Here is a 24,080-nt window from a genome sequence, read left to right as displayed (position 1 = left end):
ACTGTAACACAGGGCAGTAGGAAGCATGCAGTATGACCTGAAGGCTAGCTAAGAGAGGAAGCAAGTATGCTGTACTGTATGTCTGTAGATCGAAAAACACTGGAACACACACTCTCATCCTGAGAAGCGTTGACTGGCGGCCATGTTTGGTCCACTTTTTGGAATGTTCAATTAACTGACATCAACAATAGCAAAACAGTCTGTAGCTTTTTATACTCTCCTCCTAAAAACAGACACAGTGTGTGTGTGTTGAAGTGTTTGTACATCTACGGGCAAGAGCTGATACACTTCTCAGACCTGTGACCCGACCAGCTGCAAGCCTCCCAGTCTAATTTATTACATAGATAGTAATTTCCATTCAAGTCAAGGATTACTCTAATATAGTTTACTACTCTTTAAGCCATGCTGGCAGTGCAGTTTGGAGGCTCAGACAACATACAGACTCAGACTGTAGAAATCATAGTGCAACAGGAGAGTCCTGGAGAGGGGTGGATGTGAAATGTGTGTGTGTGTGTGTGTGTGTGTGTGTGTGTAATCTCAGAAAGAAAGGGGTTTTCTGTCCCCTTCATCTCCAAGAGGCTGGTGAGAGGGCGGACCGGTTGGCTCGTGTTCCAAACACTCCATCGTATCTTCCATCAGATCCCACTGTTAAGACTCTGCGTACAGTGTCCCCTTATTCCACCAGGATTTTGACCTGTCTTGTTACTCATATTGTCAGTTATTGCCTCGTTGCCCAGAGCTGGAGGCTTGTACACACACTGACACTCACACAGACTCTTCATCTTGGATTGTGCCTCCTTGTGTCCCTGAAGCCCCAACCCTGCCTTAGAGAGGGTGTGATAAATAAACAACTATGCATTTACTCAGCATCACCATTAACCTTTTAGTCCACAGTGGACCTTCCCCTCTGTCACCCGTGTGTCTCTGTGTGTGTATTACTATGTATGTGCTTAGAATCAAAGCTGCCTGGTCCGGTCACACACACCTCTTTCTTGCATGCGTGTGTGATTGGTGTGTTTCAGTGAGAGTTAAGTGTGGTGTGTGTGACTCTCAGACGTCAGACTCAATGCTGGGCATGCGGCGGTACAGCCGGGGACGGTTGCCGCCTGCGCTCGAGGCTCTCGGTGCTGTCACATAGCTCATTGGCTGAGAGGCAGCAGGTGGGACCATGTAGGCCACCACAGGGGGCTCCTGCTGAGGGTAGAACACCTGTTGGTCGACATGGCTGCCATGCTGGTTGATGTGATGACTGCCATGGTTACCGAGGGTAAGCGACAACGGCATTCGTTGCTTATAGACCTCGTGGGTGGTACTTCTCTGCGGCATGCGTGTGACAGCCTGGGAGGCAGACTCTCGTTGTGTTGTGCCAGGGGCTGACTGGAGAAAAGGGTTGTGAGAGGGCCGATCGGGAAAGAGACTCTTTGAGCGCCGGGGAAGGGGATTTGGGGCATCCAGACTGTGGTGGTGGGAGGGTGAGAGAGAAGGGGGGCTGCGGCTGCTGAATGGACGATCAGAGCGCATTGTTAGAACATTAGCATAGGCACCTTCGTCCAGGGTTAGCTCTCTCTCCCTATCTCTGTCAGGCAGGCTCAGCCCCCTCAGGTGGGTGTGTGGCTGCCGCTCAGGAACGCCATCCGGAAGCACGTTCTCATAGGAGTGCTGACGACTCAGCTGGAGGTGCTGGGCCGATGAGGAAATGGGGTGAGGAGATGGGGAGGAAGGGGAGGGCTCGAAGTGGCTGACAAGCCCGTCTCCTTCACCCACCAGGCCCAGCTCGCTCTGAGGAAGGTAGTGTGTAAACATGTCCCCGCTGTGTGGGTGAGTGTGTGTGTGGGAATAGTGTGAGTGGAGGTGATCTTCGCTGATGTCATAAAGGTTTCCCAGGTGGGCGCAGGCATCGCAGCGAACCTGTGGTGAACGAACGGTGTACAGGCCGGAGTAACCGCTCAGCTTGGTCAGACAGGACCGACAGTGACTGGGCCTGACACCCTGTGTCCCTGAGCCTGCACTTGGAGCATCGAATGAACTACCAGCCTTGTCTTTCACACTGGAGGGAGAGAGGATGACAAGTGTTACATATACAAACACACACACAGAGACAAAAAATAACACATTCTGAACAATGGAGGTAAATGTTCTTTTGTGTTGATTTTCTGCTGTACAATACCTGCTGTGAGTGTAGGTGCTGTATTTCTTGTCCTTCAGAGAGTGCAGGTCAGCCTCAGCGCTGTGACTGTGATGCAGCAGGCTGGCGTTCAACTGCAAAATGGGTGCGTCTGCCTGGTGCGAGTGTGTGTGACTGTGCGAGTATGTGCTGTCAGGTGGAAAGAGGTCAGGGGGGTAACTGTGGTCATCACCACCCGCCTGGCTGTCTCGCTGGTAAGGGGGAGCTGACTGGAGACTGGCCTGGTCTGAGTCAATGGAGTAAATCTTGGATCCTCCTCCTCCCCCACCTCCCCCTGCCCCTCCCCCACCCCTCTTCCTTAGCTGATTGATAGGCTTAAATCCACCTCTCACCACCATGGAGTCAGAATCTTTGTGTGATGGCGGTCGGCTGGAGCACTCTGAGATATCTGAGTGTGGTGGTTCTTCAGGCAGGTAACGTTGGCTCTTCATTGGTGGAGGTCCAGGTCCAGACGCTGCGGTGGGGCTTGCGCCAGGGCCTGGAGACACGACAGTCGGCTGCGTCTTCAGTGTCTCCACACTTTTCTTCCACAGGGCTCGAGGTTTCGATGCAGAGCAGGCTGGCCCACTGAGGCGGGTCTTTCCATTATCATTTGTGATTGACAGCTGAGGCTTGTTGGGGCTGGTCTGGTGAGTGGGGCCTTTTTGTGGCCCAGGAAATGGCGCAGCATTGTTAAGGAGATTTTTGTGTCGCCCGGACAATGACAGGAAACCCTGTGGACCAGCGGCGTTGCTATAGAGACCAGGACCCTTCTGAGGCAGACTATGGAGTGAGTTACCTAGGAGACAAGGAGAGATGCAGTACATACAATAGATGGATGGTGTGGATGGATGCTTAGCTTGTTAGCTCATACATTATCTTTTGCCCTGGCTTGCTGTGTATGGCATCTAATATGTTTCTAATCCTGAGATGAGTCTGTACATGACAATCAGTCGATTACACTTTGGAGACCACAACAAGGTGAACAGAGTCACCTTTACTTATGTATATGTAGACTGTGTAGAAAAGGCAGAGTAACCTCTGTATGTGTGAGCACAGGCGCATTGTTTTCCTGCTCTTTGTACTGTACACAAATTGCAATATACAAGTTTAGTTTTAAATGTTATTCAAAATATACAGTGCATGGTGGACTGTGTATAGCAATATTACTGTACCTTTTCCTGACATCATATCTAAAATGCTAGGCTGCAAGAGGACAGTGTTGCGTTTCGGAGAAGACATAGCAATTGACTTGGCAGACTTGAGCAGATGCAGCATGTTGGCTTGAGGACTGAAATCCAGCTCAGGAGCCTTCTTCTTCATATCTATATGAACACCATGGATACAGCTCCATATACCCTGAGAGGAGGAGAGGAAAGGTGACTTCACTGAAGAAAAACAAAGGTTCAAGCATGCACAAGACTAATTTCCTGCCAAGGTAAATTAAGGGGGACCTCTTCATCCTTTCTCCAGTGCATTTACTGCAAACCGTAACCTTATTTGTTTTGTAATGTAGCTAGAAGAGATAATCACCACTTTTTTAGATGAACTGCTTTCAGAGGTGCCTAGAAAATTTAATTTAGGTGATGATGTCACTGGAGGGGGCCTTTGAGTGCAAGGAGATGTTCTTCCTAGAGCCACTTAACCTCCAGCATCGTTGCTCTAACGGCATGTGCACACTGAGACACACACACACACACACACACACACACACACACACACACACACACACACACACACACACACACACACACACACACACTCCTTTTGTAAAACACTTAATGTGTGAAATGCTGTTCGTCTGGAATAAAAGCCCTGCCTAACATAGAGTCAAATGAATAATGAAAGAATGGTCTGTCTGGGTGTGTCCATTTCTGTTTTTGTGTGTGTAGATTTTGGTTTGTCTGCATATGTGTGTGTGTGCATTTGTCTGTGTGGTCAAGCCTGTCCCTCACTTCACTGCGCCTGAATATGTGTAACCATTTTTAACTTTGTCAGACCAGACTTGTGTATGTGTATGTGTGGGTGAGAGAGAGCGGCCTTGCATGAGTGTGTGCCCACATTCCCATCCTTTTAGCTCTTTGATTCTTTTATCCATTTGTCCATATGCACAGCAGTAAATTCATCTCTGCCACAGCTGGATGCTATAATCACACTATTCCCATTTCCGCTGTTACACACATACGCACAGATTCCTTCTACTATGGTTGTTTCAAAGACACACATATATACAGATGTTTATACAGCCCATGTTTTTTCTGTGTTTCACACACATTACAGGTATTTGCACACTAAAAATCCCTTTTGCACATTACTGTTTTTGATTTCACTGCATATGATGAAACATGGAGAGAAACATTTTAAAATCAGCTCTCACTTTGTTGCCAGCAACTGAGTAATTTTGCTAATTTACTGTGTGATGTTTTAATTTACGTTGTTAAACACTCACAGTAATGTGTGTCAGTATGGGACCACATTTGCAAACATTGCTGCATTCTGTTTCTCTTGCTGATTCTCTGTGTGTTCAGCCCACTCTTTCTCTTGATCCCATCTCTTTTGTTAGAAATGTGTGCAAGTTGGTTTTAGTGTTCAAAAGTCAATAACTCACTAGAAATTCCCACCCAAAGTCCTGATATTGATATTGCAACAACCTGTGCTTTCTTACAAGGCAGTTATTGCACTTTTGAGTGTGGTGTTTGATCAGTAAGTCGAGTTCAGCCCTGAATATCTTGAAGTACTAACTCCAAGACAGATGGGGTGAAAACTGCTACCCAGCAAATCAAAGTGGACCCACTTCCTGCTGTCAAAATGCAGGTAAAGTTTCTATAGTGGAAAAAGGTTGTTAGAAAATGTTTCCTTTTCCTCACCCTACTGATAGTGAAGAGCAGGCCTGGCCTCCCAGAACAGACACCAGTGAAGCAGTATCTCAGCCTCCAGTAAAAGAGGTGTTCAGAGATAAAGGTGAGAATGGAGAGGCCCATAGCTGTGGCCAGCATGTAGAAGACACCTGCCATGTTGTCCACGTCCAGCTGGCTAGACATCACCTCGTTCTTCTCATTGTGGCAGATCCCAGTTAGCCACTGGGACTCCAGCTCCTCCATCTCACCTGTTGCAAAGGTAATGAAAAGGCAAAGTGAAGGTTTAAGATGTCAGGGGAATGAGAAAACGGAACAAAAGAAGGGAGGGAAAATGGGAGGGAGGGGATAGTTGGAAGAAGGAATAAGAGAGGGGAAAAAGAGCATATCATTATAAGGGAAGATGGAGAGGAGATGGGAGGAGGTGAGAGAGGTGAAGTGGTAAATAGATCGTAATGGAAAGGAGACAGGAGGTGGCATGACTTAAGGGTTGCAGGAGGAAGGGTAAGAATTGATAGTGATGAAGTGATAAGGAAAGATGGAAGAAATATTATCAGACTGTTTGCGGTTCTGAATGTGTGTGTGCTTGAACACGTGGGTATTTGCCCTGAATAAAAAGGCCGGGTAAGAAGTGAACTGCTTTAGTGGTTTCAGCAGTTTGATTTCTGTCTGGCTCATTCTTTTTATTCCATTCGCACCATCTCACAGCTTATTATACAGAACAATCTGGAGGAGTAAACATAACAGGACATGGTGGGCACACACACACACGCACACACACGCACACACACACACACGCACACGCACGCACACACACACACACACACACACACACACACACACACACACACACACACACACACACACACACGCACACACACACACAAAACCACACAGAATAATGATGATGAAATGGTGTGTTAAGACTAGCCCCTGACAGCTCTCTGAAAGAGGGAGGGAGGAGAGTGGAAGAGTGTTCAGGGACAGGGAGGAATTGGGGAAACCTGAGAAATGGCGCAATTGAAACAACACTAAGAGTCTTTAGAAGCTCAGAAACTAAAACTTCTGTGCAGTGTGACAGAGATGGTGCAGAGCGTGTATGTGCAAGTGCCTCACCATCTCCTATGATGCCTAGTATGGCCAGATCAACCAGCCTTTTCCAGTAGGATCCTTTCTGAAGGGCGATACCATATCCCGTGGTGGCAAAAACGTAACCGCTGCCAATGGTCACCAGCTTACAGCCGTCGTCCCTGCCAGCCATGTAGTTCAACACCGCTGCGTCATAGATGAAAGCATCCAGCTTACTGTAAGTGAAGCAAACATTGTGCATTTAAAATCTACAATAGTGGTCCCACCCTGAACGCATCACAAGGGGATGTAAAATTATTGACATGAAAAGACAAAAAATAGAATAAAAGACTAATTAATGTTGATTTTTTAGACATTTTCAATAATCAATATATCAATTCCACTCTTAAGTCTGTTCATTAAACACAATGGAGACTCCAAGAAGTAACAATAAAACCCGTAAAACCAAACTTGTCACTTTGGTTTTTGTATGCATGTGTAATGTGTTTGTGAGTTTTAGAGTCTTTATTCTAAGCTACAACAAACAAGCAACTGGTTCACATTAACAAAGCAAAAAAGATGACAAGTCTGTACAGCCAAGCCAAACTGGGTACAGGTGCAGGACAAACTAAACAGTTTAGAAAAAGAGAAGGATTGTTCAAAGGCTGAAAAAAAAAAACATGTTCCCAAATATATTTTCTTGGCTCTTTCTTCATATTTAGCCTACAAATCAATGATCAGTATCACTCTTCTCATCTAACTCTCTAACAAGTGAAGCAGTGTCTTTCCCAAGATGGAACCATTCCTTTAAAAAGCAGTGTTTGTCAACCTGAGGGTCACAACATCCCAAGAGATGATTTAAGGGGTAACTACACCTCCACATTCTGAAACCTCTCATAGAAGTACTAGTGGCAGCACGATTTTAAAAAATGCAGAGGTGTAAGGGTAGAACAAGCAATTTGTGATGGAGGAGTAGGGGACACAGGGGAGACAGACTAACGCTCAGCCTGGTATAGCAGGGTCAGTGCTAACAGCCACGAGAAGCTATAACTCTGCTGGAGCTTTGAGAGGCACCTCAGGCATGTTTAGGGGCCCTTTGAGAGAGTCACTGTGTAGATACCTGTGTTGTATCTGAGCTAGCAGTGCTAGTACTGGGAGGCCGTCCGGTGTGTGTGCCTGTGTGGAAGTGTCAGTAGCTCTGCTGTTTATCAAGCCACTGTTTGTCAGCCCTAAATATCTTGTTAAGCGCTGAATGCTGCAGTTATCGATGGGCCAGTGTGTTGTGTTTACTGACTCTGCTGAGTAATAACTCTTGTGCTCTTGAACTAAAGAGACCCCAGAGTCTTTCCCATGTCCTTATGGTCAAAGGCTTCACTGACGTAAACTTTAAAGTCCAAGCAGACAGAAACTAGTTCAATTTGAACAGAAAAAGCCACTTTTACACACTACATGAAATTTGTTGGAAAAACTTGCCCATTTCAATAACAAGAAAACTTTATGGATTATGGCTGCAGCTCAAAAGTGAGGGTGTAGCTATTCTTTAAGGAATAACTAATTATTTTTTTCTGACTTTTCTATATTTTTTGTGAAATACTGAAGTACTTGTCCTCTTCATCTAAAATCCATTTCAATGAAATATTTTGAGAAGGAAAATAGTTGCCACAACTTATTTTAATTCAGTTCTTCAGATCCACAAACTAAGCACTTGGATCACTCACAATGATCTGGTTTCTTGGAGATTTGGACTCAGGCAGTGTCGGAGTACTCTCCAGTGCACATGCTGGCACAGTAAATATTGACACACGTCTTCATTAGCGCAGAGCTACACTCTTCTACTTGTCTTTATTTTAACATGACAGAGTGCGTTCAAGCTCATGGGCCACAGTTTAAATCCAACATGTCAATCCCCTTATGTGGACCTGATACATTTGAGCCCAGCAGAGCAGAAGCTTCACTCTTAACCAAACACAATGTGACTAGGACATAATCAGCCTATGTAACAAGAGAACCTTTTTTTTAATTACAAGAAAAAAAGGTTTTATATAACTCAGTGAGTACACCCGAGTGTTAATCAACCGCCTCGGGTCCCTCCATGTTAGATATGTATGCATAAATATAAATCACTTTGAGTAAAACTATTCACTAAAGGGCAAATGTTAAAATAATGCATGGGGTATCTGTTGTTGCAATTCTGCTACTGCGTAGAGAATCTCCAGCTAATATTCATTCATTTAATTCTGCACAGACTTTGCAAACAATATAGATTCATTAAAGTATATGAAACACTTCACATGTATAATGTGTCAGAGCCTGTTTCATGATTTATGGAGTTCCAATGTTTACATTTTCTTCTGTCTAAACCATTTCTGAATTCAATTAAACAGGGATGATGCTGCAGAACAGTTCTGCTGTATACCCAAACTCTAATAACTCAATATGAGATATGAGAAACAAACCTTATCTATCAATAATGAGAATGAAGAAAGCAAAAAGCAAAAAGTGAAATTATGTTTGGAGAAAATACTTCAAAGATCAAAGCACAAGAACTAATGAACAACTAAAAGCACTGCAGCCATTCTTCCATTAGGGTGTTTAGAAGTGAAAATAAAGGTAGCAAACCCCAGAACAAATTACATTGTCCCTGATTTGGCAGCTCCCTCTTTCCAGCAGCAACAAGACTATAATGAGCACTTGCAGACAGTATCTGCATTTTACCATCAGTGACAGGAACACTCAGCACAGTTACTGCTGCATTTTAGCATAAGCTAACGCTGGGCCCCATGGGGCTGGGTTTCTTCCCTTTTTGGTTTGTTTTCACGTGTTCTTAAGCATACATGATGTTTCTAAACACAATTACCCTCTCAGTTATAATAAATAACAACTTGATGTGAGCTGTCTTGTCAGGTTTACAGTACCCTGTCTTGAGGCTGACCAGCGCATCCTGGACACCATTCTGATGGTATTTTGTCATGTACTGATGCATATCTGGATAGTTCTTCCTGATGTTGCGCTCGGTGCTGCCGTTAGGAACTGTCCCAAAGCGAAATGGTGGGGAATAGGAGTATGGACTTTGAAACTGCAGGGAAAGAAAGAAGAGAGAGGTTGTTAGAAAAGGAAAGTGATAGCAGTAGACAGGGGTATGAAAAAGAAAAGTCAGAGAAAGAATGGGAAACAGTAAGAAGAGTCAAGGTGGAGTGGAAGAAAGTGAGGGGGCAAAAGTGTGTAAGTGATGAAGAGACATGAAAGAGGAGAAGAGAGGATGAAGAGTGGAGAATGACAAGAAGAGACAGAGGAGAAAGGAGGAGGGAGGGAGAGACAGTGGAGTGGATTCATCAGTCATCATCATTGTGTGTCCAGTCTAGCGTAAGACTGGCTGGGGTTCTGCTGACACTGCCAGCCTCTGCAAACTACACACACACACATCCAAATACAAACACACACACGTCTTTGATCTATGCAGCCTGTGTGTGTGTGTGTGTGTGTGTGTGTGTGTGCGCCTATGGGTCTGCTGTGCTGGCAGTGTTAGTGTGGTGACAGCTACGGCCAGAGGGTTTGGGCTGTTGAAGCCTAAGGGCGCTCTCTGGAGAGTTCTGTCTGGCCGCAGGGCTGGCATCCATTACAAGAGCAACCCTGACTGTGAATGCGTTTAGTTTCTTCTGTGTGTGTGTGTTAGTGCATGTCCATATGTGTGTAATCCCACCTTCTTGTCAGACAGTCCAGTGACTTGGTCCACAAACTCTTCCTGAATCATGAAGGCAGCCAGGTTGGCAGTGTAGGAGGCCAGGAAAATGACAGCAAAGAAGGCCCACACGGATACGATGAACTTACTGGTGGTGCCCTTCGGGTTCTGCACGGGCACAGAGTTGTTGAACACTAGACCCCACAGCAGCCATATGGCCTTACCGATGGTGAATGACGGCCCATGTGGATCTGAGAGACAGACAAAAGCATAAGAAAGACAAAAACAGATCATGTGCTGAAGAAGTAAGATGTAAAGCAAAGGTACGCAAAGGAGAAGGAAGCCATAAACCATTTCAGCTACAGTATGATGCTGATGATTGGACTGAAAATCATTCAGCAATGTAATAAAATTAATAAACTAAAATTTAATTCCTGCCTTAGCCTATTGCTGCTTGTAGAAAAGTGTCATTATAACGGTCATCATTCATGCCACCGTCTTTAAAAAATAAAAATCCAAACAGTCATATTACAGTTTTAGGGCATCATGTTTCCTTTTGTGTATTTATTGAACTGATACTGTAAATTGTGGCTGGACATACCGTAATGTGAGGCTATTTCAATTTATAGGACGATCACAGGAGTGACACTTTTATTGCCTTTAATTTTTCTATGCGTAATGGCCAATGTGGAGCACGAGGAACATTAAATGAAGGAGGAGTCATTAAATGAAGATTAAAACTTCTAGGCATACAGATCAATCTTTACTTCTGAAAAGTCAAAGCCACAAATAAATGTGGCTTGTAAACTGCTGTCCACTGAGTGGTCTGCTATATGGTATCTTATGAATATTAAATGAGTTTGTTGCAGAACAAAGAAAATCTGAACTACAAAACTGTTTGTGAGATTTAGACCTGCTACTGTGATGCAGATATTTCCACATGAAAGGTGCCACAAACCACAAGTCAGTGAGATCAGCTGGCAATAAATGTCATTTGAATTTCAAACACAGGTCAGTTTGTTTTGAAGTGAGCTGTGATTGGCTGCTGCACAGTAAAGTAAAGAAACATGAAGAACATATATTGATTTCCCAACCTGGTGTAGCGATGGATGTTGAAGTGAACCCTAGTTGCCAAAAGGCAGACTCTGTTACTTTTGGATGGAGACAGGGTTGTGTTTTTCCCATTTCTAGTCTTATGGCTAAGCTAAGTTAATGGACATGTAGTAAGAGCTCCATATTTACTGTATGAGACTCTTAGCAAGAAAGAAAATAAGAGGATTTCCAAAAATGAGGTATTATCCCTTTAAAGATACAACAATCTCTAAAAGTTGAAACTTTATGTGAAAGAAAAAAAGGAAAAACGTCACTCACTTTTTACACCTGGATTGGCTTTTACCACATTTAAATGGTAAATGAAGCTAAAATGCAATTTTGTGTTAACACAACATTGATCTTCAATTCACTGCCAGCAGGGCAGCTCCAGGTTCTGATTTTACACAGTGCCTCAGATTACCATGTTAGCAACTGGCTTTAGGAAAAGGGATTGTTAATGTTCTGTAACTGAACCGTCTAAAGTCAGAGTAATAATAGGTCACTTCTTTTGCTTCAGGGGAAGCTTGGATTTGTGCTTCTTGCTTTTGGGAGAAAAAACTGGTATGATCTTCCAGACGGTGTGTGTAAAACTACCTTTGCCTTGGGCCAAGTTGCGGTTGAAGCCCAGCGGACTGACAAACTCAAAGAGGAAGACGGCGATGGCTGTGACGATAAGCAGCATCACAAACATCATCACCCAAACAGATGCACTGAAGGGCTCTAAGAGGAAGGAAAGAGAGAGAGGGAGAGAAAATTAAATCGAAATCCACTACATGAGACAGAGACACTGTGGAGGAGCAGGAGATGCATAAAAAGCGATGGACAAAGAGAAAAAGACAGACTCAGAATAAAGGAGGAGATGAGAAAAAGACAATACAGACAAAGAGGTGATAAAGTGAAGAAAAGATGTTTGAGCAGACACAGAGGGCTGAGAAAGGGAGGCAGACGGAGTAAGAGAAGGGGTAAAGGGGTATTGGAGAGGGAGAGTTAGTCACAGAGTTTGACAGAGCACATTTCCATATTTCTCATTATTCCCTTGGATGAGAGCAGAGAGAGGGAGACGCCTGGGGTGGGGGAGTTGGTTGGGGAAGGGGGGAGAGAGAGAAGGAAGAGGGGAGGGAGAAGAATCAAACTCAGTGATCTGATGTGCCCTGCTGTGGATATGTGTATGTGATCTGTCCATGTGTGAGTCTGCATGTATTTGGTGTGTAGCAGGACAGGAGTTCACAGACACTGAACCCAGACAAATTGCATGCCTGTATATATGTGTGTGTGTGTGTGTCTTTGTATGTGTAAGTATGTGACTGCCAGGTTTAGCCAACCCTGAGAGATTGTGCTCTGAGGTGACTCTAATATGAGTGTGAAAGATACTGAACCGTCACTGATACTATGGCCCAGCCTCAGCACACACAAACATTCAATAGGCCTTCATATAAACGCACGCGCACACACACACACACACACACACACACACACACACACCCCTTAACATACATAAGGCCAAAGCATATTCATTCCCCACACATCTTTGATTAAATCCACAAATGTCCTAATATATTCATGCAGTATCACACACATTTCCTTTTCCTTACGCACACAAATACTGACACATGGCTCGATACACAGGGAGCAACAGACACAAGGTCCAATACATCCCCTCGCTCCCCGCCTCGCTCCAATGACAATACAAGACATTAGGCAAGCACAGAGAAGCGCTACAGTTTATAGTCATCTGAACAACTGGAGACGAGGACAAGGAGGAGGAGGAGGACAGAGGAGACGAGGCAAGTATCAAGAATGCTTTGTCTGAGCTGACTTTTCAAAAAACAGCTGGCACGCTCCACTTCTTCTGCTCTGGTAGAAATATTAATGTGCTTAGAGTGTTGAGGCCCAGAAAGAGTCAGGGTACAAGTGGAATTTGGCCAGCATATACTGTCTGAATAAAATATTCCATTTTATGTGCAGAATTTTGCCAAAATGTAAGCACCTCCCTTTTTACTGCCCCTGGTAGTGGGCTCGTTGATGGACAGATGGAGAGTAAGAAGGATGGAAAAAAAGGACAAAATTTAGGGTTAAGAAAGATAAAAAGAAAATTTACCAAGGAAGGCAGAAGGAGACACGGTCCCATTGCTACGAGACACCATGACGCTGATGCCAGTCTCTACAAAGGGCACGGAGAAATCAATGACCTCTGACCTCTCCTCGTTAATGGTCAATGAACCGACTGCCATTACTGCCTTCTTATACACCACCTGGAGGACAGAAAGTAGTTATACTGAGTGGGTGACTGCCTACCTACACTGACAGAAATAAATATAGTGGCCACTGTAAACATTTGGACAGCATCATAAAATTCCTTTTTGATATGGTCCTCTTTTTTTATTATTTTGGATTACAAATATCACAGTGTCTGAGGACATAAGTGCAGAATGTCAGCTGTAGTTTGGGGGCATTTTGAGCCGTATCAGATGAAAAGCAAAAATACATCTGTCTTTTTCATAGTACCACCATTTCTGGTTGTGTGAATATATTCTGACACATGGAGATTTTGCTCATAAAGCTGCCGCTTTTACTAGGCAGTAAAATGTTATGTTTTTTCAGATTATGTTTTTTTCAGATTTAATTGTCTAAAGGCTTCTAGTAGTGTGCACCTATAAAATTACCACAATACAGGGATCATATTGTCACTTAAATTATTAGATGCTTAACATTTCAGGTCCAGCCTATAAGAATTTTACTTATGCCAGCAGTTATCTTTAGTTTAATATGTGATATAATGTAAATCACTCCCATAAAGACCAATGGTTATAATCAAATTAGGCTCAAGACATTCTGTGCTTGATGAAGAGCTTGTTCTTCAGTACTTAATATTAAAAAATTGTATTATTAAATTACATTCATAACATTAAAGAGTGTGACTTAATGAGTGATGACAAATTAGCTTTTTCTGGTCCCTCATAAATCATATTATTTAAAAATATGAACATTTCCTAGAAACAACCATTAATGCTTCTTCTAATTCAGCACTGGCGCCTGCCTTTGGCTGGTCATGTGACCCAGGCCCTTGCAGTTGTGCTAAACTACAAGAGTCTACATGTTCCTTTGTTATAATGGACTGTAATTTATTTGGAATTGATCCCACACATAATGACTTAGTAAAGTGTAAACACTCACTAGAGCAACAAATGACTTTGAGCCACAATTAAAAATAATCTTCCACACTGGACTGGTTGCTCCTGTTTGAGTAATATTTGTTAAAATCCACATTATCTACAGATACCACTCTCATATCTGTTCATTAAATATGAAGGTGCAGATAACAAACACTTAGATTAGCTCAGCATGAATAAATTAAACTATACCTGGAAGACATAATGTGTTGTTAGTCACCTTTAGAGGTGCTAGTAGGTGGATTTTTGTTCAGCTGAGCAGGACCAGGGCAGCCGTTTCCCTGTATTTCCTTTATGATAAACTAAACTAATCAGCAGCTGACAGTAGCTTATAGCTATCACAGAGACTTGAGAGTGTTATTATTCTTATGTAACTCTGCAGGAAAGCGAGTAAGTGTATTTCCCAAGGTGTCAAACTTTTTTGATTACATTGGAAGTCATAGAGACAGACTAATATAATAAGCAATAAGAGACAGACAGGTAGTACCTCTCCAACCATGCCATTCCACACATTGTTGATCTTCTTTCCATGTTTTCCATTCGTAACCAGGTACAAATCGTAAGTAAACTTGACGTTCCTCGCTATCTTCTTCAGAATGTCAATGCAGAAACCCTTACAGCATTGTTTAATGTAGGAACCTCCGGATGTGCTGTTACTGCAACATACAGACATAGACACACACATGGGCAAACATAATTAGGTTATATTTTATATCAGAGGACATTTCAGTGTTATACAGGCAAGTGTATGGAGTGTGAGTGTAACTGTACTCTTGTTGCCTCCTCGCTCCACATCTGGTGGTTCCATCAAGCTGTAAAACTAGAATTATGACAGTGCAGACTAACCATAAATACTGCTGAAGGGCAGAGAGAGCTTGTACGATGTGTGTGTGTGTGTGTGTGTGTGTGTGTGTATCCTTTAGTGCCAGACAACCAAACCAGATAAAAACACAGGGGTACTGAGCAGATGCTGCCGGGTTTTAAATAGAGCTGGGCTCAGCAGAACCACCACACATGATTAAAATATCAGTTGTCTTTCCACTAGTCTTTTTCCTCATTCGTCTATTCTGTGTCCTGTGTTTAACGAAGTATTTTTCCAAAACTCAACTACTCACATACCTACGTATCCCTACACACACTGCAGCCGCACACAGGATCCACAGAATAGAAATGGATGTTTAAGTAAACTTTTCTGACAGGCACCCTGAGGGTGTCAGAGACGTGAACTAAACTGAATTGTTGGATCAAATGATTCTCATAATGTATTAAACCCTAACAGCATTTTCAAAAGCATTTCCATAAAAAATGTATTCCATTCCCATGTCAGCCATCTTTGACGTAGCACACATGGACTGGAACAATAACTCTGTGACCTTTTCACTTGCCATCTTAGCTGACTCCAATTCAAAGGTTCATAAAGAACTGAAAGATTCACACACAGAGAGAACACAGAAAACCACTGTCAAAAACCAGAAACATCAAAAAGGATTAAAAGATCTTATAACAGCAGTCAAATGTTTCTGTGACACAGTGTAATGTGTATGTGTATGAATGTGTTTGAGTTAAATACAGCATAGTAGACAAACTGTATGAGTATGTACAGTATGTGCTTGAGGTGCTTTAATGCACATTAGCCTAGAAGCCTGAACGTCTAGAAGAGACTAGCCTTTCGGCCCGTGGCTAGTCTGACTTCTAAAGCGATCGCTTTGGAAAAAGGTGGAGAAATCTGGGGTCAGATCACAAGTTAAATGCTCAGTGCACGGTGATTCAGTCATCGGTCTGTCTGTGTCCTCTCTGTCTTCTGAAGCTCATAGACTCAAAAGTCTTTGATATGGTTGATGCTGCTTATTAAAAAAAGTAAATACAACTTCAAAGAGAGTAATTACAGTTGAGTTTTCACATTTGTCTTGAGGCTCCTAGTGACTGTTCCATCCCACCCGGTTATATTCTGCCTAATCCTGATGATTATCCTAAAATTCTTTACTATTTTCTCTGGTCTGACGGAAATGTTTACATTTATCGCATTTATGGCAATAATACTGTTAGACATGAGTAGAATACTTTAGAAAAGATTAAGTTAAGTTGTACATTTTGACTCTGTTTTGCCTAGTGATTAACCAGAAGCACAATACAGATACAGGACTGAGCCAGTGACAAAACACCTGCAACAATTATGATTAATGTTGATTAATGTTTATGTAATCTAAACTGGCTGGATAGGTGAGCTAAACTGTAGAAATTAGCAGCAAGAAAAAAAAGCTGCTTTGTCCTGTCACACAGAGGCTCCTCCTGAGGTGTCAATTTATAACAGATAATTGGAGCAAAATCCAAAATGTCAAAGAGAGAAATTTCTTTGAAAACTTTCTACTTTCACTGAATATTTGAGAAATATTTCTGCATTGTTTACACACTCAACAAAGCCTGCAACATATTTCAGCCTTTTAAGTTTTTTTCAAAGCAAGAATCCCACCATATCATTCCACATGCTGCTGATGAATGAAGGCTCTAAAGCTTTCGGTTAGGCTCATTTCTCATTTTAAATGCATTCAGCATACATTAAATATAAAGAAAATACATTACATGATCACAATAAAAAAGTGGTTATAAATGAAGTTTCTAACTTAATCTACAGAAAAGATCCATTTGCCATTAAAAAATGATTTCTATGTTTGATATTTGGTTTCATTTAATTTAAATCAGTTTGAATTAAATGTCATTTGTACAAAAGGATGATTTGAGCCCACTGCTGTTGTTGCAGTAATAGTATATGTAGTGAAGTCATTAGGTGAAAAAAAAAAAAAACTCTATATATGCATTAAAAAATAATGATATTTGATATAGCACAAGAGAGTCAATATTAATTTGTGAAACATTTCCATCCCATTAGCTGATACTGTTACTGAGACTGGCTTAGAGCCCTGATAACAGAAAACAAAATATTCCTGGGATCCAAAAGAGATACATGCTAAAAATAAGAAGAGAAAAAGTAAACAGATACCAGGGATGTTTTTTTTTACATAGCAGCTGCAGAATGAGTCTAGGGAAAACAGGGATATTATGGGAAAGAGGGATTGTTTTACTATAGAAGACACAGAGCTCTGCCTGGAGTGAGAAGGACGTTTCACTGTTGGAGAGCAGTAGAAAGAAGAATCAAGGCCAGGTGAAATAATGACGTAGCTGCCGCAGGGAGTGGAAAGCTAAGTGACTGGTTGTAGCAGAGCACGGGCAGGCAAATATGAATAGACCGTAGCCTGCAGATATGGGCGTGTGACTCCCTGAGGAGCCATGAATGCCAGGACTAGAATTTAGAATTTGATGTGAACAGCCACTGGCAGCCAGCAGGGAGGGTGGGCTGGAGCACAGGGAGGCAACAAAGGAGAACTTGGGGAGGCTGAAGACGGGGCAGGATGCAGCGTTCTGAATTGTCTGTAGCTGTTGAACAGAATACAGTACAGCCTGGCTTGGTGGGAGTTGCAGTAGTCCATCCAGATGGGCACTGACAAAAGGTGGAGCAGGGTTGTACACAAAACATCTTTTCATTTTCTGTCTGCAGGCATGGATTCCAATTGGGTGCAATTTATTTACAGTTTTTATTTTAACAGAGACAGTTTACATTTATATATCTAACTGTAAATGTGCCAGAGTGAGAATAAAGCCTAGTTTTCATCCCTGTGTAGAAGCCATAAAAGGTCAGAAAGACTTTAATCTTTTAAGCAAGTAAATGCTTAATTATGTAGCTGGTTCACCCCTGAATAGTGATGTCTCCTGAATTCAAAGTGATGCATTATCTTACTTTGAGAGCCATCTATTTAAATTTATGTGGTTTGATTCCCCTCTGAAATTTGAGTTGCATAATTTAGAGCTGCAACTGATGATTTTCATTACCTCGCCCTCTGGCTATTTTCTCGATTAATGGAGTAATTGTTTGGCCCAAAGAAGGTTATAAAAAGACTAAAATTATAAAAAGAGCCCCAAATTATTTTCTAAAGCCAAAGGTCACATTTTTAAAGAGCTAGTTTTGCCTGACCACCTGGCTAAAATCTGGATATTCAATTATCTAACAAAACTGTACAACGAACAAGCTGAAACAAGGGGATATTTCGTATATTGCTTTAAAAAAATGACTCAACAGTTTCTGATGAATTTAAATTAATCACTTAAATAATCAATTAATAGCTTGTTTGTAAGGTCCTCAATATTGAAAACTTCAGATAGAAATTAAAAATTAAATGAAAAATTAAATTCATATTTAAAAAAAGATCTATATTCAAGTTGCTCAAATTTAATTGGTCTTTTTCATCTACTTGAAACACAAAGATTTAGATAAATGGTTTTCAAAATACATTTTTTTCTTTTTCAATATTTAAATTCCCATAATAAGTTCACAAAGCTTCACAAATACCTGTTCACTTGCTCATAGGATTCAAAGCATTACAGCATCTTTTTGTTTCCATATGTCACATCTTAAATGTATGTGTAGATACTCTAAAGACTGAAATTTTAAACCTGAATAAAACTTTATACAAACATGCTGGACATTGATGAAACCAGTACTGATGTTTAGAAACAATATGTAGCAATATTACAATAATAAATGTAACATTTTAAACAAGCAACACATTCATTACATCTAAACCAACACATGGAGCTCACTGAAGTAATGGAACAATGAAACAAGACCACATTCGGCAACACAAGTAATTACAGTGGCAACAGAAACAGAATTCAAGTTCACCGACAGATTGGCATTAACAAGCTGACAGCCACACAGAGCAATTCATTATTAATGCTGACAGAACTGATTATCCATGAACCGAAAGAGAACTACTTCGTTGATTTGTGTTAAACTTTCTGACAGAAGTTGGGATGGAGTTTGACTCTTGTAAGGCATTGAGAAAGTAAACAAAACACTAAGTAATGTGCAGGACAGTGAATCTGCCATTAGCTACAGTGCATTCAATTTGATTTCAGTATGATGCTAACATGTGGTTCTACCCAAATGCTGTTTTTGTCTTGGTAAATTACATGAATACAAATATAACCATGTTAAGTTTGTGAGTTTAGTACTACCTGGTGTTTCAGTACTACCATGTGCATACTGTATATTACATTGGCAGCCACATATATTTAGCTTTCATTCTACAGATGGTGAGTCATTATTATATAAAGTGAAAATGAGTGGGCCCAGTTTAGATCCTTGTAGAACAAAAGCAGACAAGCAAAGGTCAGATGATTGACAATAATGTTCTCAGACAGAGACAAGCTTGAGTTGTGTGATTCTGGTCGTTTAAGAAAGACTGAAAAAAGTAGAAAAAAATATCAGGCAGATTTCTGATGAACTAACTCGGAGTCTTAAATGTCTTTCTGCGATTATGAAACCATACTTTTATCCTCCTGAGATTTCACTTAGTCTTTGCACAAACAAGAGCCAATTTCATCTCCTGTAAAACCTCCAATGCAGGAAATGTGAGCCCTTTTATTACCTTTAAAACAGTTGTGGCTTTTAGATGGCTCTTGATTTCATGTGAGTGGGCAGTTAGCTAAATGTGGGTGTATTTATCCACTAACACACTGAGTAAGTGTGTGGGTACTTACTCTTTGACATGTTTACGACAGGGCACAGAGTTTCTCATGCAGGTGCCAGTGAGGATGTCCACATTGTCCACAATGACAAAAGGTTTCTCTTCCAGAGTCACGATGGAGAGATGGTTTTCATCTGCATCCTCATCTCCGTAGGAGTTATACCTCGGCCACACAGGGAACATCAACGACAAAGTCCCATTTTCCCAGCGGCCCATCTGTGCGTGGCAAAAATACACAGTAACACACAAACATCAGAAAGTCATTGTTTTTTAAAGTGTTTAAACTTATTAATTTCCATGCTTCTTTACAAAACACTGCATTCATTTGTTACCTTCTCCCACTTTCTTTCACTATTCAGGACGATGACAACCAATTTGGGGTTGGCCTGGTAACCATCTGGAGTAAAGGATAAATCTCGCCCTTCATTCCACACATGCATCATGTGTCTGAAACAAATGGGGAAAAAAGCAGGAAGCTCCTATTTGCTTATGTTTTGCATCTGTTTGTGTTTGTGAGTATGTGTGCACAAGAGCAGATACATTTGAAATAACAAGTTGAGCACTCTGTAATCACCGCAAGAGTGTCTTCTTCAAATCAATACTGTCTTCACCCACTGTGTGTGCATGCACGTACAAGTGTGTATGTGTGTTCATCTATTTGTGTGTAGGAGGGGAAAGAGTCAAAGGCCACATATCTCTCCCATCAACATTCTGCATTGATTTCTCCACAGATATACGCCTGAAAGACAAGCCACTGGTGCAACAAGACTGCCCTCACTCTCTTACTCACTACAGTTATCCTGCATACACAAACAGATCCTTTGCTGAAACATTTACACTTGCTAAAGTGAAGCAGTAGAGAGGAGTAAATGAACCAGTATCACACACAGTGAAATGGGATTAAGAATACATTCACTCAAGTAAAACAATTTTCAGAAAGAGAGGGTGTCTGAGTGTTACGACAAGATTATGGCATGAATTCCCATTGGGCAAAAGAAGGGCTGTCTAAGGCAGTTTATTAAAACCGACAACACTTTTCTTCACTGCCTTTTGTCCACTATTATTAGAAATAGTTTGATTCATTTTGACACCGTTCAGTTTACAGTTTTCAAAAGGCCATGTATACATACACACACAAACACACAGATATATTTATATATATATATATATATCTGTGTGTGTGTATATATTACATATGGCAATACATATACATATACGTGTGTGTATATTACATGTGGCAACATGTCATACAATTATACAAACCTGTATCTAAATACATGCTTTGAAACTGTGCTTTAGGTAGTCACAGATTCACAGGTTCATTATTCTTAAAAACACTTCTGTCACATGAGCAGAACGGGGCACAGGGCCAGAAGGATTCATAAACTCAAATATTTCGACAGGAAGTCAAGATGCATAAAGTGAATCGCTTGAGTACTGTTTAGCATGCACCTGCAGGTAAAAACTACAATAACTACACTCCAGTTCAAACAGGTGGGACTCTATGTTGTCTCATCTGCATCTCCATGTCGACACACATGAATATTGTTGTCGGACAGTGAATTAGAGAGAGGTACGTTAATCATCTGTTTTTACAAAGACTTGGAAACAGGCCTGTGCTCTTTGAAAGGAGGCTCCACTCACACTGAGTAAAGAGTAAATAAAAGGTCCCTGCCTCCCTCGTATGCAGGCACTGCAAAAATACTAAACAGATGTGCTTTCAGCAAACACAATAATGAAATATTAACCTGCAAAATTACACATAAGAGACACTTCTGAGATATAAAACTGAGCCTTCTGTTGTCATTATAGATTACAATTCTTTTGACTATTAGTGACATGTCAAGATAAATATATATTTTTGTGTTTGAAAAATGTTCATGGTGCAGCAGGTGATGCCCTTGTCAAAGTGCATTGCCACGGCTGAATACATATAGTGGAAACACTGTTGCAGTCTATTCTGGGAAACTGCTGTCTCCTCCTATTTCAGGTTAGTTACCATTTTTGGAAGAAGATTTTGATCTAAACAGATAAGGCTGGTAAAAATTCATGTTAGGGCAGATTCTATTTGATATATTCATATTTGTATGCATATGCAGATTCTTGTCATTTTGTGATCCCATTTGATGTTTTTTTTACAACATGGAAAAAACATTCAATGATTTCTAAATTGTATGCAAAACTCTTTGCATTTACTAGAAATTCAATGAGGGTTTAAAGAAGCAGCATCCACTCAATCCCAAAAATCTGTAAGACCCCTGCCACTCTAAATATCCTTAAAATGTGGGCCTCGCTGCTGCTGTATGTGGAACACATGGTTGAAGTCAGTGTGTGAGCACACTAAAAGTATAAATAAAGAAGGAGGGGAGGCTCTTTTCATTTTTGTATTATAAAAGGAAGCATATTTTCATAGAGAATGTGACAGCTTATGGCAGAGTGGTTCCATTAAATAGAATACCCTTTTGAAATGACCAGAAGGACAAATTAAAACAAAAACGTGTTCCGTTGTGGTATCCAGATGCACTCAATTAAAGTCTAAGATATTAATTCTTGTCAGGCAGGAATGAAACCAACCGGGTTGATAGTGTCTTGATAGTGTCTTGTTCAATTCCTCTCCACCTCACGCTGCCTATATGCACACTGCAGCAAGACTGTATCTAGACTAATGTATGCAGAATTCTGATCACAGCCTCACCACTTCCAAATCAGGGTAGGGAAATTCAACCTGTCACTTTATTATCACAAAATTTGACTGGAGTTGTTTTGACAATATGCAAATTCTATCTAATAATTTAGTGAGACAAATGAGGTACCTCTAACAGAAGGAAAAAAATAGTTTGGAAAAAGGTTTGCGCTCTTATTGAGGTCTGAGTTATACTGGATCAACCTGTCAACAACAGCAGTATTGTATGTGCTTTGATATATAATGTTATGGGCTTGTAAGAAAGAAAAATGGGATGATAAAACCATAATGGTGCAAATCTCAATAGTGTTTTCATTCTAATGAAGCAACTTATAAGTAACCCTAGATGTACAGAACCTAACACTCTGACCTTAAGTTTATTGTCAGTTTTATATTGATTTCTGAAATAATAATCATATATTAGCCAGTATATAATTCACATTTAAAAGTGAGTTAAAATATCATATAAAAAAAACAGGGAGCAATACCAGCAACAGATTCTGTATCTGTGCTCCTTAATGAAGGATTTTGTTTCATTGAGCACACACAAGTGTTTTGGTATGCATAGCTGTATGTACACACACACACACACACACACGCACACACACACACACACACACACACACACTCAAGCCAATATATATGTGCCACCCGCAGAGCTACATAAGAATAAAGTGAGAGAGCAAAGCTAATAAAAGATGCTTTAAGTTTAATCAAGCAAGGTGCACACACGCACAGAAATCCAAATGAATGCACACAGATCATACACATACTGAAGTCAGATCTAGTTAACACAGGGCAGCAACAATATGGAGGTCTGCCCGAAGTTCAGTTCCTTGTCTCTAAACCAAGCAACACTGAGCAGCAGTGTACACAACAGCTAGTGGTGTTAAATGCCATCAGACATCACAGTGTTTAACTCTGCTGTCATGTCCTCTTCCGTTCTCTTTCGTACGCCTCTCATTAGTACATTAAAAAGAGTTATATAAGACTGCTCAACACTCAGCTACAAAGACAAACAGAGTTATGCAAGTCCCTAGACCTTGATCTTCACACACACACACACACACACACACACACTCACACATGCACACATACACACCTGCGCAGGGCACTAGGTGGGAGCTTCCCTGGGCTCCTGTCTGATGGTGTGCTGTAGCAGCTGCTCTGTGCCTCTGGCAGCTCCCCCTTTTCCCTCAGCATGGATGTGGCTGCAGAGGAAACGATGCCCACCCCATCCCGCACCCGCGTCTCCAGTGGGTACTCCCAGTCATCATAGGACACAGAGATCATACCCAGGGGAAACATCTGAGAGGCGACGAGAAGTAGCACATATGGCGTGTAAGATTAATTTGAATTCAACTTGATATTTTTTAACTCCTGGTTCTATCTCAGTAGTGTCAAATGCATGATTTATTGGTGCCTTCAGGAAAGTATTTATATCTGGCTATTAAATAAGTGTGAGCAGACTGTATGTCCACAAACTGAATTGCTCAGTCAGGTATTGTCTACACCTCGCAACGTTCAAAATAAATAATTTTGACAAGCTAAATGGCTCACAAGCTTACCTCTCTCAGTGAGCAAACGTCAAAACATTCCAGCACAGTAATCTGTCAGGCTACCTTTAATGCTTTGTTTCTATATTTTAATTTGCCAGTAACTTTACAATCAGGAAAAAAATTTAGGCATAAAAACCCAATTCAGAAGGCGGAGACAGGGAGAATGGCAGATAGGAGGAGGAGAATAAACATTTGAGGGCTTTTAAGAAAAGATAAACAATGGATGGA

At 41.3% G+C, this 24,080-nt stretch overlaps 1 protein-coding gene across 1 annotated transcript in view; it reads right to left on the bottom strand.

Annotated features, from left to right (window-relative positions):
- Positions 1–1,050: 1,050 nt before the first annotated feature.
- grin2ab (glutamate receptor, ionotropic, N-methyl D-aspartate 2A, b) overlaps positions 1,051–24,080 on the bottom strand; it is an 84,259-nt gene continuing 61,229 nt past the window's right edge. The window contains exons 8-20 of the mRNA XM_026302665.1: positions 23,396–23,601; positions 19,943–20,057; positions 19,624–19,826; positions 14,516–14,684; positions 12,957–13,110; positions 11,453–11,578; positions 9,788–10,017; positions 9,003–9,163; positions 6,136–6,323; positions 5,032–5,270; positions 3,340–3,523; positions 2,168–2,963; positions 1,051–2,047 (exon numbers count right to left, since the gene is read on the bottom strand). Coding sequence (XP_026158450.1) covers positions 1,051–2,047; positions 2,168–2,963; positions 3,340–3,523; positions 5,032–5,270; positions 6,136–6,323; positions 9,003–9,163; positions 9,788–10,017; positions 11,453–11,578; positions 12,957–13,110; positions 14,516–14,684; positions 19,624–19,826; positions 19,943–20,057; positions 23,396–23,601 — 3,768 coding nt within the window. The remainder of the gene's footprint in view (positions 2,048–2,167; positions 2,964–3,339; positions 3,524–5,031; positions 5,271–6,135; positions 6,324–9,002; positions 9,164–9,787; positions 10,018–11,452; positions 11,579–12,956; positions 13,111–14,515; positions 14,685–19,623; positions 19,827–19,942; positions 20,058–23,395; positions 23,602–24,080) is intronic.

The sequence above is a fragment of the Mastacembelus armatus genome, chromosome 1 (assembly GCF_900324485.2).
Source record: "Mastacembelus armatus chromosome 1, fMasArm1.2, whole genome shotgun sequence".
NCBI classification, from domain to species: Eukaryota; Metazoa; Chordata; class Actinopteri; order Synbranchiformes; family Mastacembelidae; genus Mastacembelus; species Mastacembelus armatus.
This window is presented reverse-complemented; position numbering and strand designations above follow the sequence as displayed.